Genomic DNA, 16,749 nt, shown 5'->3' with positions numbered 1-16,749 from the left:
AATAATTGTAGATTACTACTAATAATAATTAACTCATGGTACATAGTAAGTGTCATATATTTGTGACTATATAAAACTGTCATCCTTTTGGGAATGATTTTTAAAAGATTATCCTAAAGCTTTTCTTAGCAGACATAGTATTTCTATTATTATTCTATTCCCTTACTTCTTTAATTGAGTGATGCTAATTAATTTCCAGTCTAAGCTTTGCATAAACATTTTGCAAAGAATTATTTATACTTCTCAAAGGCATTTTTAATGATTAATTTTTGAAGTCTGCCTAGAGATAGAGCCACTACATGATGATACTAGATGCTACGTTTCAACTGAAAATAACCCTTCCACTTCCTCATGAGAACTACGTATATTATCAACCCCTGACAAGTTGTTTTTCTGCTTCCATAGTGCTGACATTTCTGATACTCTTCAGCCAACGATGTCTAATAAAGCTTATTGACTGCTTTCTGGCACTTCACGGGAAGTGTTTCGTTAGTTTTAAGGTGGTGATGTGTGTTTGACTCTAAGGTGCCAGCCAGATGCATCACAGGCTGAGCAGAGCCTCTCTAATACATCAGCCATGCTCTCTGGGCTAGTGGTGACTCCTTGGCTCTTTCACATCCACATAGAGAAGGGTTTGATGCAGGAATTGGCAGGACAGTAGAGATGATACTCATACTTAAGAGTATTGTTACTGAGCTTTGAGAAGCTTTTGGAGGCCAGATAAAACAAAAAATAAAATAAAATTAGTATCTTGTGGCCTGATGGTCCTGGTTCTCATTTTGTGAGTACCATACTATTGTGAGTCCTGGTGCGGTGCTGTGGATTAATGCACCAAAGCCATTTGAACTGCAAGGTCGGTGGTTCAAGCTCACCAGTGTCTCCTTGGAAACCCTATACAGGGTTGCTATGGTTCAGAACTGACTCAGCGGCACTTCACAACAACAACAACAATACTACTGTGTAAAGTTCTGGTTTGGTGCCGTTGGATAAAGCGCTGGACCGCAAGGTCAGTTTGAACCACAAGGTCAATGGTTCAAACTCACCAGCCGCTCCTGGAAAACCCTATACAGGGTCAGTATGAGTTGGGAAAGATTCGACAGCACTTAAAAACAAGATACTACTGGGACAGTTTATTTCCACTTTAGTCAACTGCCAGTTCCAACACCTTAAAACATGCTAGAGGTTTTCATTGATCTAAGCTGAGATTGTCCATAGCTGTGTGTAAGTTCAGTTTGCATTTTGTCGGTATGGCATTCAAATCTACATTATTTTAGGAATATAGGGAGTTTTACCTAGGGATTTTAAAAGAACATAAGAATAAGTGGTTTAAAATGAGGTAGACAGCAAGGGGAAAAGTTTCACTGTGAGTAAATTTAGTAACATCACAAAAAATAAACTTGTATTATTAATACAAAAGTCATTCATAAATTTACTATAGTGATCATGCACAGACATTGAAGTGGTATACGATAAGCAACCAACCATAAGGTTGGTTTGAACCACAAGGTCGGCAGTTCGAACTCACCAGCTGCTCCTCAGAAAACCTATACAGCGTCACATTGAGTCAGAACTGACTCGACAGCACTTAACAACAACAACAACAACAGCAGCGTTTTACTTTTAGCTTAAATTTGATTTCCATTACAGCATCATGTCCTATGATGTGCTTTGTATTGCACGATCTGCCAGGTTTAATAATAAGCTGCTGTGGTTTAGTTACCTTTTACATGGAATGGTCGCCAACATCCTTTTTTTCCTAAGCAACTTTTGCTCGATTTTCTTTTGTTTATGAATAGAATATGAGTCCTCTGGGGAGACATGGAGTTCTGATATAGCATGGTAGGGTAAGCAGTGGACTGCTAGCCTCAAAGTTGGTGGTTTAAACCCACCAGCCACCCCTCAGAAACCTTAAGGTGACTATGAGTCAGAACTGACTCGACAGCACTTGAACAACATGGGAAGGCATGGTGACTTCCTGTATCTCTGGTGAGTCATCCAGATCTAGTAAATTCTGTGATGGATAAGTACATGGCCATGATCACATTCTGAGCCTACTTTAATCCCATGCACGTCATACACAGCTATATAAGGAGCCAGAGACCTAGAAAGGGCGTCACAGAGAGGACACCAAAACATGCTTGCACACAGTGTATATACATGTAGACACCCACCCAGAGAAGGCTTTGTACTGGAGATATATACATACTAAGGAGTCATGGACTACAGACATGAACCAATATGTAGACACAGATATCAATCACACAACCACAAATTCAGAAAGAGATGCACAGGTAGGAGAGATAGAACCATAGACAGACACAGACCAAGACCCAACATGATGCAGGAATAGAGCAAAGGAAAGCTGGAAGCTGGTACAAAACTGAGAATAGGAAGATCCCAGTCCACTGTGGAGATAGTACAATGGAATCAGCAATCCCTAAATCAGTGTGGAAGCAATGAGAGAGCATAGGGAAACTCAGAGCTGGTGAAAGAATGTTGACTTGACTGCTCTCCTTTGCAGTATTCAAGAAATGCTGACAGGCCAGAGGCTCTGCCACTCTGAATCTCACAATGACAGTGTTCTGGCAGCGCTGAATCAGCAGAGAAGTGATGGCATTCTCTGCGATGTCACCCTGATTGCGGAGGAACAGAAATTCCATGCTCACAAGGCAGTCCTAGCAGCATGCAGTGACTATTTCCGGGTAAGTCAAGGTAGTTGTTTCTCATAAGATATCAATGAACAATGAATGACAAATTTTTCTGAACTCTCATCTAGCCAGCAGCCAATCAAATGATAGTCCCCAGAATAGTGGCTGTTGGGAGTCTGTGTTCTTTCCTGGGCAGAATGAAATTGGGGACCCCACTGGAATCCTCCCTGAGCTTGACAGTCCTTCAGTGAAGGGCAAACTTCTCTTTTTCATCTAAATCCACTCCATGAAGGGCCACTCCATGATGGAGCATTACAATGCTGCTCTACAACCATGAGAAAATGTGTGTGGGTTGGGGCTGGATGTTACTGGATATGGAAGAAACAATCTACAAAATAATTTGTTAAAACATGAAAAACAAAAGCCAACATTGCCATCTGATCAGTTCTGACTCATGGTAACCTCACGGTGTTACAGAGTACTGCAGCCCCATAGGGTCTCCTTGGCTCTAATCATCACATCAGTCAGTCTGTCTCACTGTGGTGACTTGCATGTTGCTATGATACTGGAAGCTAGGACACCGATATTTTAAATACCAGCAGGATTACCCATGGTGGACAGGTTCAACTGAGCTTCCAGACTAACACAGATTAGAAAGAAAAAGAGGCAGACTACTCCTCACTAGCCAATGAAAACCTTGTAACAGTGAACACTGTTAGATGGCACCAAAATATTGAATATTGAAACATGATGAAGAGCACCAGAATATATTCAGATATAGTGCCAGAAGATGAGCCCCTCAGGGTGGGAAGAATGCAAAATACGACTGGGTAAGAGCTGTCTCCTCAAAGTAGAGTTGACTGTGATGATGTGAATGGAATAAAGCTTTCAGGGCCTTCATTTGTTGATGCGGCACAATTAAAAATGAGGAGAAACAGCTGTAAACACCCATTAATAATTGTAACGTGGAATGTATGAAGTATGAATCTAGGAAAGTTATAATTTGTCAAAATGAACTGGGACAATTAAAGATCTGACTTTAATGCACAACAGAATGAACCGTGGCCCAGTGTTGTGTGATCCTCACAAATATTAAACTTGAGTCCATTGCTGCTGTGACTATGCCAGTCCATCTTGTTGGGAGTCTTCCTCTTTTCCCTGACTCTCCATTTTACCAAGCATGATGTCCTTCTTCAGGGATTGGTCTCTCCTGATAATGTATCGGAAGTATGAGACATGAAGTCTCACCATTCTGGCTTGTAAGAAGCATTCTGTTTGTACTTCTCCCAACACAGATTTGTTTGTTCTTCTAGCAGTCCGTGGTCCTTTTAATATTCTTTTTCAACACCATAACTCAAATGTATCAATTCTTTTATGGTCTTCCTAATTCATTGTTCAAGTTTCATGTACATATGAAGGTACTGAAAATACCATGGCTTGGTTGGCTCTAGACAAACATGGAGTCTGTCTTCCACCGGGACTAGCATCACATCACTGTGAAAGGAGCTCTAGGGACTGATCTAAGTGATACTGTGAGTGAAGATGATATGTTTATGGCAGCTGTGACTATTATGCCTTTAGAAACTGCTAGAAATAATTTGAACAAAAAGTACAAAAATAACAATGTCTTTTAAAACTCTTTTTGATAATCCTACTTTTCAACATTACTCTGTATGATTACATCTGGTTCTTTATACTAATTTTGCAGAGAACAGCAGAAAACAAGGGAAATAAGGCCTTTAGGTTGGTTTGCAAAATGATGGAAAACTGGAAAAATGCATCAGTTTTCGGACTAAATAATGATCCTCCACGTATTTATCAAAGAGGTTTTCCACTATTGAAGAAATTAATAATAGTTAAAAAATAAAATGCCATGGCTTGGGTCTGGTGCACCTTAGTCCTCTAACTGACATCTTTGCTCTTAAACACTTTAAAGAGGTCTTGTGCCACAGATTTGCCTAATGCAACACGTTTAGTTTCTTGAATGCTGTTACCATGAATGTTGATAGTGGATCCAAACAAAATGAAGTATTTGACAACTTTTAATCTTTTCTCCATTTATCATGATGTTATTTATTGGTCCACTGGTGAAGATTTTTTGTTTTATTTATATTGAGGTGCAACCATAATGAAGGCTGTGGTCTTTGATCTTCATCAATAAATATTTTAAGTCTTCTTCACTTTCAATGAGCAAGTTGCATCATCTTCGTAGGTGGTTAAAGATTCTCCTTCCAATTCACATTCTTCTTCATGTAATCTAGTTCCTCAGATTATTTTCTCAGCATAAAGATTTAGTAAGAATGGTAAAAGAATATAACCCTTGTGCACACCTTTCCTGATTTAAAACTATTCAGTGTCCCCTTGTTCTGCTCAATCATCTGCCTTTTGGTCTATGTACAGGTTCCTCACAAGCACAATTAAGCATTTCAGAATACTCATTCCCTGCAATGTTGTCCATAGCTTGTCATGATCTACACAGTTGAAAGCCTTTGTATCATCAATAAAACAAAGGTAAACATCTTTCTGGTATTCTCTGCTTTCAGCCAATATCCATCTGATGTCAGCAGTGATATACCTTGTTTCAAATCCTCATCTGCGTCCAGCATGAACCTCTGGCAATTTTATGTCAATATATTGTTGCAGGTGTTTTTGAATTATCTTTAGCAAAATTTTACTTGCATGTAATATTAATGATATTGTCTGATGAGTTCCACATTCTATTGGATCACTTCTCTTTGGAAGGGGCACAAATATGGATGTCTTCCTATCTATTGGCCAGCTAGCTGTCTATGTTTTCTACCTGAATTTTTTGGCATAGATGAGTGAGTGCCTCTAGTGCTGCATCAGTTTGTTGAAAGATTTCAATTTGTATTTCATAATTCTCAAGCCTTATTCTTTGCCAATGCCTTCAGTGCACCTTGGACTTCTTCCTTCAGTATCATTGACTCTTGATCATATGCTACCTCTTGAAATGGTAGGACATCAACCATTTCTTTTTGATACAGTGACTGTGTATTTCTTCAGTCTTTTATTGATGCTTTCTGAATGAGCTGAATGGGACAATTATTAGCCATTTTTAATCTGACAATCATATGGTCTACCATGCCGGGAATGACAAAGTGAATAGGAATGACGTAGCTTTCATCGTCAAAAAGAACATTTTAAGATCTATCTGGAAGTATCATCCTGTCTGTGATAGGATATTATACATATTCTTACAAGGAAGAACAGTTAATGCTACCATTATGCAAGTTTATTCACCAACTACGAAAGCCAACAATGATGAAATTGAAGAATTCTACCAGATCCTTCAGTCTGAAATTGATCAAAGATGAACTCAAGATGTATTGATGATTACTAGTGATAGCAATGCAAAGGTTGGCAACAAAGTGGAAGGACCATTATTTGGAAAATATGGTCTTGATGATAGAAACAGTGCTGGAGATCTTTTTATTTTTTTAACAACATAAAAGATGACTATACACATGAACCTCACCAAATGGCATACATCCAATCAAATGGACTAAATTTATGAGAAGACCTGGTGGGAAAGCTCCATATTATCAGCCAAAACAAGGCCAGAGGCAGATTGTGACACAGACCATCAATCATTTATATGCAAATTCAGGCTGAAACTGAAGAAAATTAAAACAAGTCTAGAAGAGACAAAATATGGCCTTGAATGTATCCCAAATGAATTTAGAGATCATCTCAGGAACAGACCTGATGCATTGGATACTAATGACTAAAGACCAAAAGAAATGTGGGATGACATTAAGAACATCATACAGGAAGAAAACAAAAGGTCATTAAGAAGACAAGAAAGAAGGAAAACACCAAAATGGATGTCAGAAGAGACTCTTAAACTTGCTTTCCAACAGAGAGATGCTAAAGCAAATGGAAGAAATGAGGAGGTAAAAGAGCTGAACAGATACTCACAGAGGGTAGCTTGAGAAGAGAAACTCAAATATTACAATGAAATATGCAAAAACATTGCATTAGAAAACCAAAAGGGAAAAACATGCTCAGAATTTCTCAAGCTGAAAGAACTGAAGACAAAATTCAAGACTCAACTTCTAATACTGAAAGATTCTATAGACAAAATATCGAATGATGCAGAAAGCATCAAAAGAAGATAGAAAGAGTACACAGCACTGTACCAAAAAGAAATGGTTGATGTTCATTCATTTCAAGAGATAGCATATGATCAAGAGTCAGTGGAATTGAAGAAAGAAGTACAAAATGCACTGAAGGCACTGGCAAAGAACAAGGCTCAGGGAATTGATGGAATACAAATTGAAAATTTTCAACAAACTGAACTCATTCATCTCTGCCAAGAAATTTGGAAGACAGTTACCTGGCCAACTGATTAAAAGAGATCCATTTTGTGCCTATTCCAAGGGAAGGTGACCTAACAGTATGTGGAAATCATCAGACAATATCATTAATAAAACATGCAAAGAAAATTTTGCTACAGATAATTTTAAAAGAGCGGTAACTGTGCATTGATAAGGAGCTGCCAGAGTTTCAACCGGGATTCAGATGAGGATGTGGAATGAGGGTATCACTGGATCAGCTGGGTCTTATATAAAAACAGAGAATACTTCATTGACTATGCAGAGACTTTCAACTGTGTTGATTTTGACAAGGTATATATAACATTATAAAGAATGAATATTCCAGAACACTTAATTGTGTGCACGAGGAACCTGTACATCAACCAAGAGGCAGTTGTTTGACGAGAACAAAGGGGACACTGAATGGTTTAAAATCAGGAAAGGTCTGCACCAGAGTTTTCTCTTCTTTCGCCATTGTTGTTTTTGTTGTCAGGTGCTATCGAGTAGGAACCGACTCATAGATATTCAATTTTTATGCTGAGTAAATAATCCAAGAAGCTGAGTCATATGAAGGATGTGGCATCAGGATTGGTGACAACTCATTAACAACCTGTGATATGCAGGTGACACAACCTTGCTTGCTCAAAGCATGTATTGTTGTTGTTATGTGCCTTTAAGTCATTTCAGTCTCATAGTGACCCTTATTTCAGACTTTCCAAGGAGCAGCTGGTGGATTTGAACTGCTAACTTTGTTGCTTGTAGTACAGTGCTGACCCTATAGTGTCACCCCAGGATTCTGTGATGAAAGCTTGTTATAATTGTTAAGTGCTGTTGACTTGATTGTGACCCATAGAGACTCTGTATAGCGTTTCTGAGGAGTGGCTGGTGAGCTTGAACCACCGACCTTGTGGTTCAAACTGACCTCGAAATCCAGCACATTAACCCACAGCGCTACACCAGGACTCCATGGTGGAAGCATAGAAGACTTTAAAAAGATGACAGCCTTCAATATGGGTTGCACCTCAATATAAAGAAAACAAAAATCCTCACCACTGCAACAGTAAAAAGCATCATGATAAATGAAGACAAGATTAAGCTTATCTAAGACTTCATTTTGCTTGGATCCTCTGTCAACACTCATGGAAGCAGCAGTCAAGCAATCAAACAGTGTATTGCGCAAGCCGAATCTGCAACAGAAGTCTTCTAGGGCAAAGATATCAGTTTGTGCCCTAAGGTGCACTTGACTCACGCCATGTGCAATAATAATAGCCTCATATGGATTTGAAAGTTGGACAATGAATAAGGAAGACCATAGAAGTATTTATACATTGGAGTTATGGTGTTAGAGAAGAATAATAAAACTACCTTGGACTTACAGAAGAACAAATAGATCTGTGTTGGAAGAAATACAGCCAGAATGTTCCTAAGAAGCCAGGATGATAAGACTTCATCTCTCATACATCATATATATTTTCAAGAGGGACCAGTCCCTGGAGATGGACATCAAGGTTGGTAAAGTGGAGGGTCGTCAAAGAAGAGGAAAACCATCTATGAGACGGATTGGCACAGTGGCAGCAGTAATGGATTCAAGTGCAATGTGAGGATGGTGTGTGACCCGTGGTGTTTTGTTGTGCATAGGGTCACTATGAGTTGGAACTGACTCAATGGCACCTAACAACAACAGTCATCAGGGAAGCAGATGACAGGTTGTTTCTACAAACACTGCTACATGGCATCAAACAACCAACCTTTAAGGTGTCTCTAAATACATGTAATATTTCTGATTTTTAATTTTCTGTGCATGAGCTTAACTCTTTCTCTTTGTACGAGGGATGTGGACACTGTTTACAATATGGGGTTTAATATTTGACACATGGATGAATTTGTGGCTGAAGAAGAGATACAGTTTAGTAAATCATGGGATTGAATTTCTAGTGGCTGATGTTGTGGAGTCATATAATTGTCTTTTTAAGGAGAAAATTTGTTGTTGTTGTTGTTATGTGCTATGGAGTCAGTTCTGACTCATAGCGACCTGGTACAGGGTTTCCGAGGCTGTAAATCTTTACGGGAGTAGAAAGCCTCATCTTTCTCCTGCAGAACAGCTGGTAGTTTCGAACTACTGACCTCGTGGCTCGCAGCCCAATTCGTAACCACTACGCTACCAGAGCTTCTTAAGGTGAAAATTATGCTATAGCTAATTAATGTCATTTATTAGCACTTACTGTCATTCATGCGATGGACAAAGAACTTTGTTTGCATATCTCATTGAATCCTCATAGCAACCCATTATGCAAACCACACACACTATTAAAATGACCACTTTACCTATAAGGAAACTGGATCTCAAATTTTGAATAGTTTGTTAAAAAAATAAAAATTTATAAGTGGCAGATGTAGAATTGAATTTCAAGTCTGACTCTTAACTAGAGTGTTAGTCTTCCTTTTCTGAGAATATGAGGGAAACTAACCAGCCACTCCTTGGAAACCCTATACAGGGTTGCTATGAGTCAGAACTTAACACAGCAATCTTGATGGTTATTTGCCAGAATCTTTTGAAATATTAATTTATATGTATATATTATTTTAATTCTTATTTAATCTTTTTCTGTGTTATTTTAATTAACTAGTGATTAAGTAAAACACAACTGTAAAATAGTTAAGTATATTTGAAATGTAAGTAAATTTTATTAAAGATTAAAAAGAAAAAAATTCTCCTTTCCAAAGCCTCAGAATTATACTAAAACCACATGAGGCCTTTGGACAATGTATTAGTTTGATTTGGATATTTTCAATAATATCTTATTATTGATATTCAAGAAAAAAAATTAACTGTAACCAGTTGCCATTTAGCATTTCCAGATAATTTTTTAAAGATGCCAATTCACAAAAAAAAGTTTTTACAAAAGTGTTTTTAAGTGTGCGCCTGACCCAAGTCATGGTGTTTTCAATAACCTCAAATGCATGTGAAAGTTGGACTGTGTGTAAATAAGGAAGACTGTAGAAGAATTTATGCATTTGAGTTATGGTATTGGATGTGAATATTGAAAGTACCATGAACTGCCAAAAAAACAAACCAATCTTTGTTGGAAGAAATATGTTCAGAATGCTCATTGGAATCCAGGATGGCCAGACTTCGTCTTTCATACTTAGGACATATTATCAGGAGGGATCAGATATCAGAATAGATATCATGTTTGGTGAAATGGAGGGCCAGGGAAAAAGAGAAAGACCCCCAGTGAGATGGATTGTCACAGTGGTTGCGACAATGGGCTCAGGCTTAGCAACAATTGTGGAGTTGGCACGGGACTGGGCAGTGTTTCATTCTATTGTGCATAGAATGAGGCAGTACTGACTCGATAACAACAACAAATGTGATGAAACCTAGTAATGAGGAGAATAGAAAGGTTAATTGCTTGAAATGTCTGTTTTTAAAATAAAAAGTAGAGATTTAATTCTAAGCTGCTATAAAGAAAGCAAAATATCTGTAAAGTGACCTTTCAGTTTCATTAATATAATGATGCATTTTATATACCCTCATGTTGATCAATCTTCAAAAAAGTTTATATTAATCAAAAGGCTTCTGAAACAATCGAATACTTTTGATTTTGTGCACAATACATGTAACATGAGGTTTAGCTTTGTGGTCTTGTTGACCATAATGTAGCCTTCTTGGTGCTTAGTTTCTCTCTGCTTGGTCTCTACCTGTTTGGTTTTGCATTTTTTTTTTTTTAGAAATAATTTGATTTTGTGCAACTGAGTGTGTCAGAGACAGTGTAAGTCAATGAGTGTATTCCACGTGTTCACATTTAACACTGTTAGTGCTGTTGTTTTGCTGTTTTTGGTTGTTTCAAGTCAATTCTGACTCATGGTGGCCCCATGGGTCTATAGTAGAACTCCTCCATAGAGACGTTTTCATCTCTTCTGCATAATACCTACGATACTCTGTTAGTTTACATCTAAAATGTACCTCCTTAATAACAACTGTGTTGTAAAGCCTATGAATTAGTAAACTTTATTATTACCATATTGTAGAGGAGGAAACTAAAGTACAGTATGTTTAAATAACTTGGATTTCACGTATCTGTCTTCCAGAATACCAAATTCCTGTTTTCCCAGTTAATCCAGGTAGCCTGTAGGATTCATACATGATTTCTTCATTTTTACAACTTCCATCTTAGATAAATTAGTGATTTGTGTGCTGATTGTTCAGATGGAAGAGCCAAAGCAAAACTGGAACATTTGGTACTTAACATCTTCTCTAGGCACTGTGCTAAGTGCTGAGATAGATGGAGAGCTCTAGAACCTTATCATACAGATAGTATACTGGAAGTGATTTTTCTCTTGTGCCTTTTATATTTGATGAGCTTTTGCTACCTGAAAAACCACCCTTAAACAAAGAAGCTAGTTAGTTCTTCTGGTCTGACCAGCTCTACTAATCAATGTTGGATTCACTCTTATATCAGCAGTTAACTGAAGGGTTTGCTAGAGCTGGATCTTTTAAACTGTCTTTGTTCACATACCTGTTGGCTGTGATAGTATAAATAATACCATTTATTTCTCATCATCTAACAGGCTATCTTGAACTTCTTCATATGCAACTAGACTCTTCAATAGCAAGAGGACACATCTTAACTAATGCACAGTGCTTTTTAAACCTCTACTTGAGTGACATTTACTAATATTTCACTGGCTCAGCAAATCACATGACTAAGTCCAAAGTCAATGCGGTAGTCAATGTGGTATTCCCTAGTACCAAAGGGAATGCATACAGGAAAGAGATGAATTGATGAACAGTTTTGCAACTTACCACTGTCAAGACCTGTCAAGTATCTGAAATTTTATCTAATGTCCAACCTAACAATTAGCTTGTCATAGTTTCAGAGATGCTATAGAAGACAATGAGACTCCTGGAACAGAGACAAAGGACAGTTTACTACACACAGCAATACCTGTAGTAGAGCCTCAGCATTTTTGCACCTGTTCCTTGAACATGTTCTAGGAACAGACATGATGATCTCTGTACATGGTGGTTTGCATTATAAAAAAGGGATATTAAACATAGGGAAAATGAATCTTCTATATTGGGCATTGCTCCTGGGGAAGATATTATCTTTATTATATTGTCCAGTAAGCATGTCTACCTTTGCTATGGAAGGAGAAACGCTATCTTTCAGGATTATAAATTAGTCTGCTCTTTGTTCCTGAGGACAATGCCAGCTTTGCCTTCCCAGGATGGTCTCTGTAGTAGAATCCTGAGAAAGAATCCAGAACAAAGCATAATCAGTGCAACAATCATAATACAAGAGTACATACAGAAGTATTGTTGCTAGGGTTCCATTTCAAACATGCACAGTTTATTCCAAACAAAACATATTTGAATATGTCTCTGCAATTAGTAAATAGCTGCAGACAAGTTCTTTCAGTAATAAATTTGCCTTAGCCTCATTAGTGTGCCTTCCAAAAAAGGTTCAATCAAAACAGTTGCTTCTGAGGGGATGATGGGCCAGTTAAATAAAAAATATGGAGCTTAGCACAGAGGTTATGGCTATTGTAGTTTGGGATTCCAAATGGTTAATTGTAGCAAATATGACCAATCATTTCTTCCATCGCCCGCTCTACTTAGCTGGTTCGATAATTCATTACGGTGACCACACAGAACTCAAGACACCACACTCATGGTTATGGGGCTAATTAGGAAAGATAACAGGTTACAATTCAGAATCAGAAATGCTCAGGGCACTGCTGTTCCAGTCCGGATAGCCTCTCCTAATCCATGGCCATACACAGGCCTCTTTCTGCCCAGTAATGTTACAATGCTTTTTTAGCGCTGTTGGTAAAATGCTCACAGGACACGTCTCTCCACCATAAACTTTGCTTTGAAGACACTCACATCTAGTTCCAGGGATCAGCAAGCCTACCTCACCCACAGTTAAGTGTCTGGAGGCACCTCACTCAGGAAGCAAGCCTCCTGTCCAAAGGCATTCACGTCCACTTGTTCTATGGGCTGGGAAATCCACTGCTCTGTCTGGTGTTTTGGTTCCTTATTTTTTAAAATGCAGTCATCAAAGACATTGTAGAAAACTATACAGGTTAAGCATCTTAGATATTCCAATAAAGACATTGCAAGGGAAAGAAATGGATAGCCAAATTGAAGTAGTGTATAAGGATGCATACTTGAGTGATGAAACCATAAAGCAATGCAAGAAAGTGATTACTGTACTTTTAGAGGGAAAAGGGGGACTGTTAGTAGTAGGTTCACACGGAGGAGTTTCTATTTCTATTCAAGTTCTATTTCTTGACCTGAGTAGTAATTACAAGAATGTTCACCTGCTGTTCTATCACTAACATATTACTATACTTGCTTTAAGGAGCATCATGTTATGACTTGGGCTGCTATCTGCAAAGTCAGCAGTTCAAAACCTACCGGGGGAAAAAGATGAGGCTCCTGTGGTGCTTTACGGTTGCTGCTTCTCTCTCTGCCACTCCTTTGATGTCACAGGAGGTCCAGTGTGCAGGGATCGCTATCTTTGTGTCCAGAGGATACGCTCTACTCCTGGCTCTTCTATTTTGATTGCCATGGGATCCCCACTCTTGCTTCTGAAATGCTCATTTTAAATCCAGCAGGATGACAACATTGACCAGTCTCTTCATTATATTTCCAAGTGTTTATAATCACAATCCTATAGACAGTCACTCACAAGTAAATCAAATAATCTGTCAACATCTTTCTCCATCTTCTTTTGATGAGAGTTTTCAAAGACTATGGCTAGAAGAGACTTTATAAAATTCACTTCACTGCAGTAATCTTGATGGTGGTGGTGGTGGTAGTGTGCTATGGAGTCGGTTCCTACTCACAGTGACCCTGTATAAGGTTTCTGAGGCTGTAAATCTTTACGGGAGCAGAAAGCCTCATCTTTCTCCCACGGAACAGCTGGTAGTTTCGAACTGATGACCTTGAGGTTTGCAGCCCGAGTCATAATCACTATGATACCAGAGCTCCTAGTAATCTTGATCGGTATTCTCAAAGGACACAGTATGATCATGGAGGTTTATTATGAAGAACTTTTAAGAAAACTGAAAATTACATTGGTGAGAAAAAGACCAAGAAAATTGCATCCAAGAAATTTTTTTTCCCCATCACACAAAGCAAGGATAGTAAGTGCTGTACTAAGAGAAATTACATTGAGAAACCTTACCCCATCCTGCCCACAGATCCTTCAGAATTCTTTTTGTTTCCCGAACTTGAAGGTCATTTAAAGGAACAAGATTTGAGTTCCTCAAGGATGTCCAAATTGCCACTTTAACTTGATATAAACTGAAGAGCACAGAATTCTGTGGGGAAGAATTGGAGAGAAAGAAACAGCATTTATAGAGGTATAAGGACCTAGATGGAGGATATGTCAAGAAAAAAGTTTCACATTTTGATGTTTTTTGTTTAAAGTTTCTGTGATTTTGTAGCAATATTTTTTACTCACCTTACCACATACAGAAATACAAGGTCCCACAGAGAACTGCCTCCCCATACTCACATCCCCTCAATTAGTATGTATGTATGTATCTTTCTTGTCTTAGTCTCTACCAGTCTCAAAACAGCATCCTGTCTCAGTAATTTCTGTATCTCTCACAACACTTATACTGCCTTGTACTTAGTAAGTGCTCAGTGAATATTTATTTAATGAGTCAAGAAATATTTTAATTGTATTAGAATTACACAGATATTTAAATTCTCAATATCCTGAATATTAAATACATGCAGATTATTTATAAATTTTTCTTTCTAGGTTTGTTCAACGTAATTAAGTATTTTGATATAAATTAGAGTTTTGTACTTTGTAAGCTTAGATTTTCTGGCAGATTATTTAGAAATCAAGGTAACTGTTTTGACTCAGGAAAGGTGGGACAACTAGATGAGTACAAAAAGAGGAAGACCCTTTCAACAAGATGGATTGATACAATGGTAACAACAATAGACTCAAGCATGACAATTGTGAGGATAATGCTAGACTGGGCAGTGTTTCGTTCTGTCATACATAGGGTTGTTATGAGGTGTTATGACTCAATGGTAATTAGCAACACCAGCAACATTTTAATTAATGTTTGTTGGACCATTCATTCTCTTCACTGTCTACTCTAGGGGCACTGGCAAGCCATCTTACTTTCATGAGCCTCTAATTAACGATAATAAATAAATTGTAAACATCAGAATGGGTTGCTATAGTGCAGTCACTTACTTCATATGGGTCTTCTATCCATAGTCTTTGCAACTCCCACCAAACAACATATATTTTTTTCTTATGTGTTTAAGTAAGAGAAGGTAGGAGAAGGTGCCGATAGGATTATATGATTTGGTTATGAGTGATTGTTAACAGGATTAATTGTGATAATAAAAACTTGGAACTCTAATGTAGGTACGGAGTCCTGGTGTGGCATTGTGGGTTAATTCGCCAGACAGCAAAGCCATTGTTTGAACTGCAAGGTCAGTGGCTCAAGCTCATCAGCTGCTCACTATGGATTGGAATCGACTCAACGGTACTTAACAACAACAATATAGGTATAAAATGAGTTGTCTCAAAAGCAGGAATGGAGGCTCTCATTTCCATCAAAGAAAAGGAACCAGGAATAGAGTAAGTGCATCCTTTGGACCCCAAGATCTTTGTGCATTGAACTTCCTTGACGTAGGGGACAAAATCTGTGATATCAGAAGAGTGTCAGAGGAGCAGCAGCAGCAGAACCAAGTTAGAGCACAAGACAGACTGGTGGGCTAACCATCCCATGCTGCAGGTAAAGCTGAGTGACTTTGGGTAGGTGGCTTACATGTGGAGTGGGATTCCTCCAGGCACTTAAGAACTAGATTTGTTGACCCATGGAACTAGAGTTAGGCAACTTTGGACTGAGGTTCATAGTGTAGTGCTCTTTGGGCATTTATCAAAAGTACTAAAAGAACTCAGACTAAGACCAGGCCAAGGGCCAAAGAGAGGCCTACCTGTAGTATTGGCAGAAAAATCCTGTCCTTACTAAAGACATATATCCTGAGCATTTTCTGATCCTATGTTGTAACGTGTTAACCTCCCTAATAAATCTCAAAGCTGTGAGTATGACGTCTGAGTTCTGTGTGGTTCAATGATTGTTGAACCCAGCTGAGTAGAGAGTACTAGGAGAGGGATGATTGATGCTAGATTTGGTAGAGAAGGCTTAGATGGTGGAGGCATGTCTGATCTCAACCCCATAGTAATTGACTTTGGGCTGATGCCAAGTTTGCTTTTCCCCCTTGTAAAACTGGAAAAGGTCAGATGCAGCCCAATTGACTATTTTCACAGTTGCTGTAGATATTTAGGGAGTCCTGGTGTGGTGCTGTGGGTTAATGTGCTGGACTGCAAAGTCAGTTTGAACTGCAAAGGTCTGTAGTTCAAGCTCATCAGCCACTCCTCAGAAACCATACACAGGGTCATTATGGGTTGGAACTGTTCTTCAGATGATCCCTAAATTCAGGTGGGATAGATTCAAGGTCATATTTTGGCTCTCATGGACTTGTTTTCATTTTCTTCAGCTTCAGTTTGAATTTGTGTATGAGTAATTGATAGTCTGTTCCACAGTCTGCCCTGCTCTTGTTTTCACTGATGATATGGAACTTTTCCCATCTTCTTGGATTATTTGCATCTGGCTTGAACCTCTGGAAGTTCTCTGTCAGTGTATGCTTGCAGTTGTTTCTGTATTACCTTTAGCAAAACTTTACTCGCATGGGATATCAAAGAGATTGTCTGATG

General features: G+C 38.4%; 1 protein-coding gene across 3 annotated transcripts in view; it reads left to right on the top strand.

Annotated features, from left to right (window-relative positions):
- Nucleotides 1-16,749, top strand: part of KLHL32 (kelch-like family member 32) — a 358,168-nt gene that overhangs the window by 110,079 nt on the left and 231,340 nt on the right. For all 3 annotated transcript variants that reach the window (XM_006865850.1, XM_006865849.1, XM_006865848.1), the window contains exon 3: nt 2,522-2,702. In XM_006865850.1, coding sequence (XP_006865912.1) covers nt 2,522-2,702 — 181 coding nt within the window. The remainder of the gene's footprint in view (nt 1-2,521; nt 2,703-16,749) is intronic.

The sequence above is a fragment of the Chrysochloris asiatica genome, unplaced genomic scaffold (genome assembly GCF_000296735.1).
Source record: "Chrysochloris asiatica unplaced genomic scaffold, ChrAsi1.0 scaffold00084, whole genome shotgun sequence".
Classification (NCBI taxonomy): Eukaryota; Metazoa; Chordata; class Mammalia; order Afrosoricida; family Chrysochloridae; genus Chrysochloris; species Chrysochloris asiatica.
The sequence above is the reverse complement of the archived record's forward strand: the minus strand, read 5'-3'. Positions and strand labels throughout refer to the sequence as shown.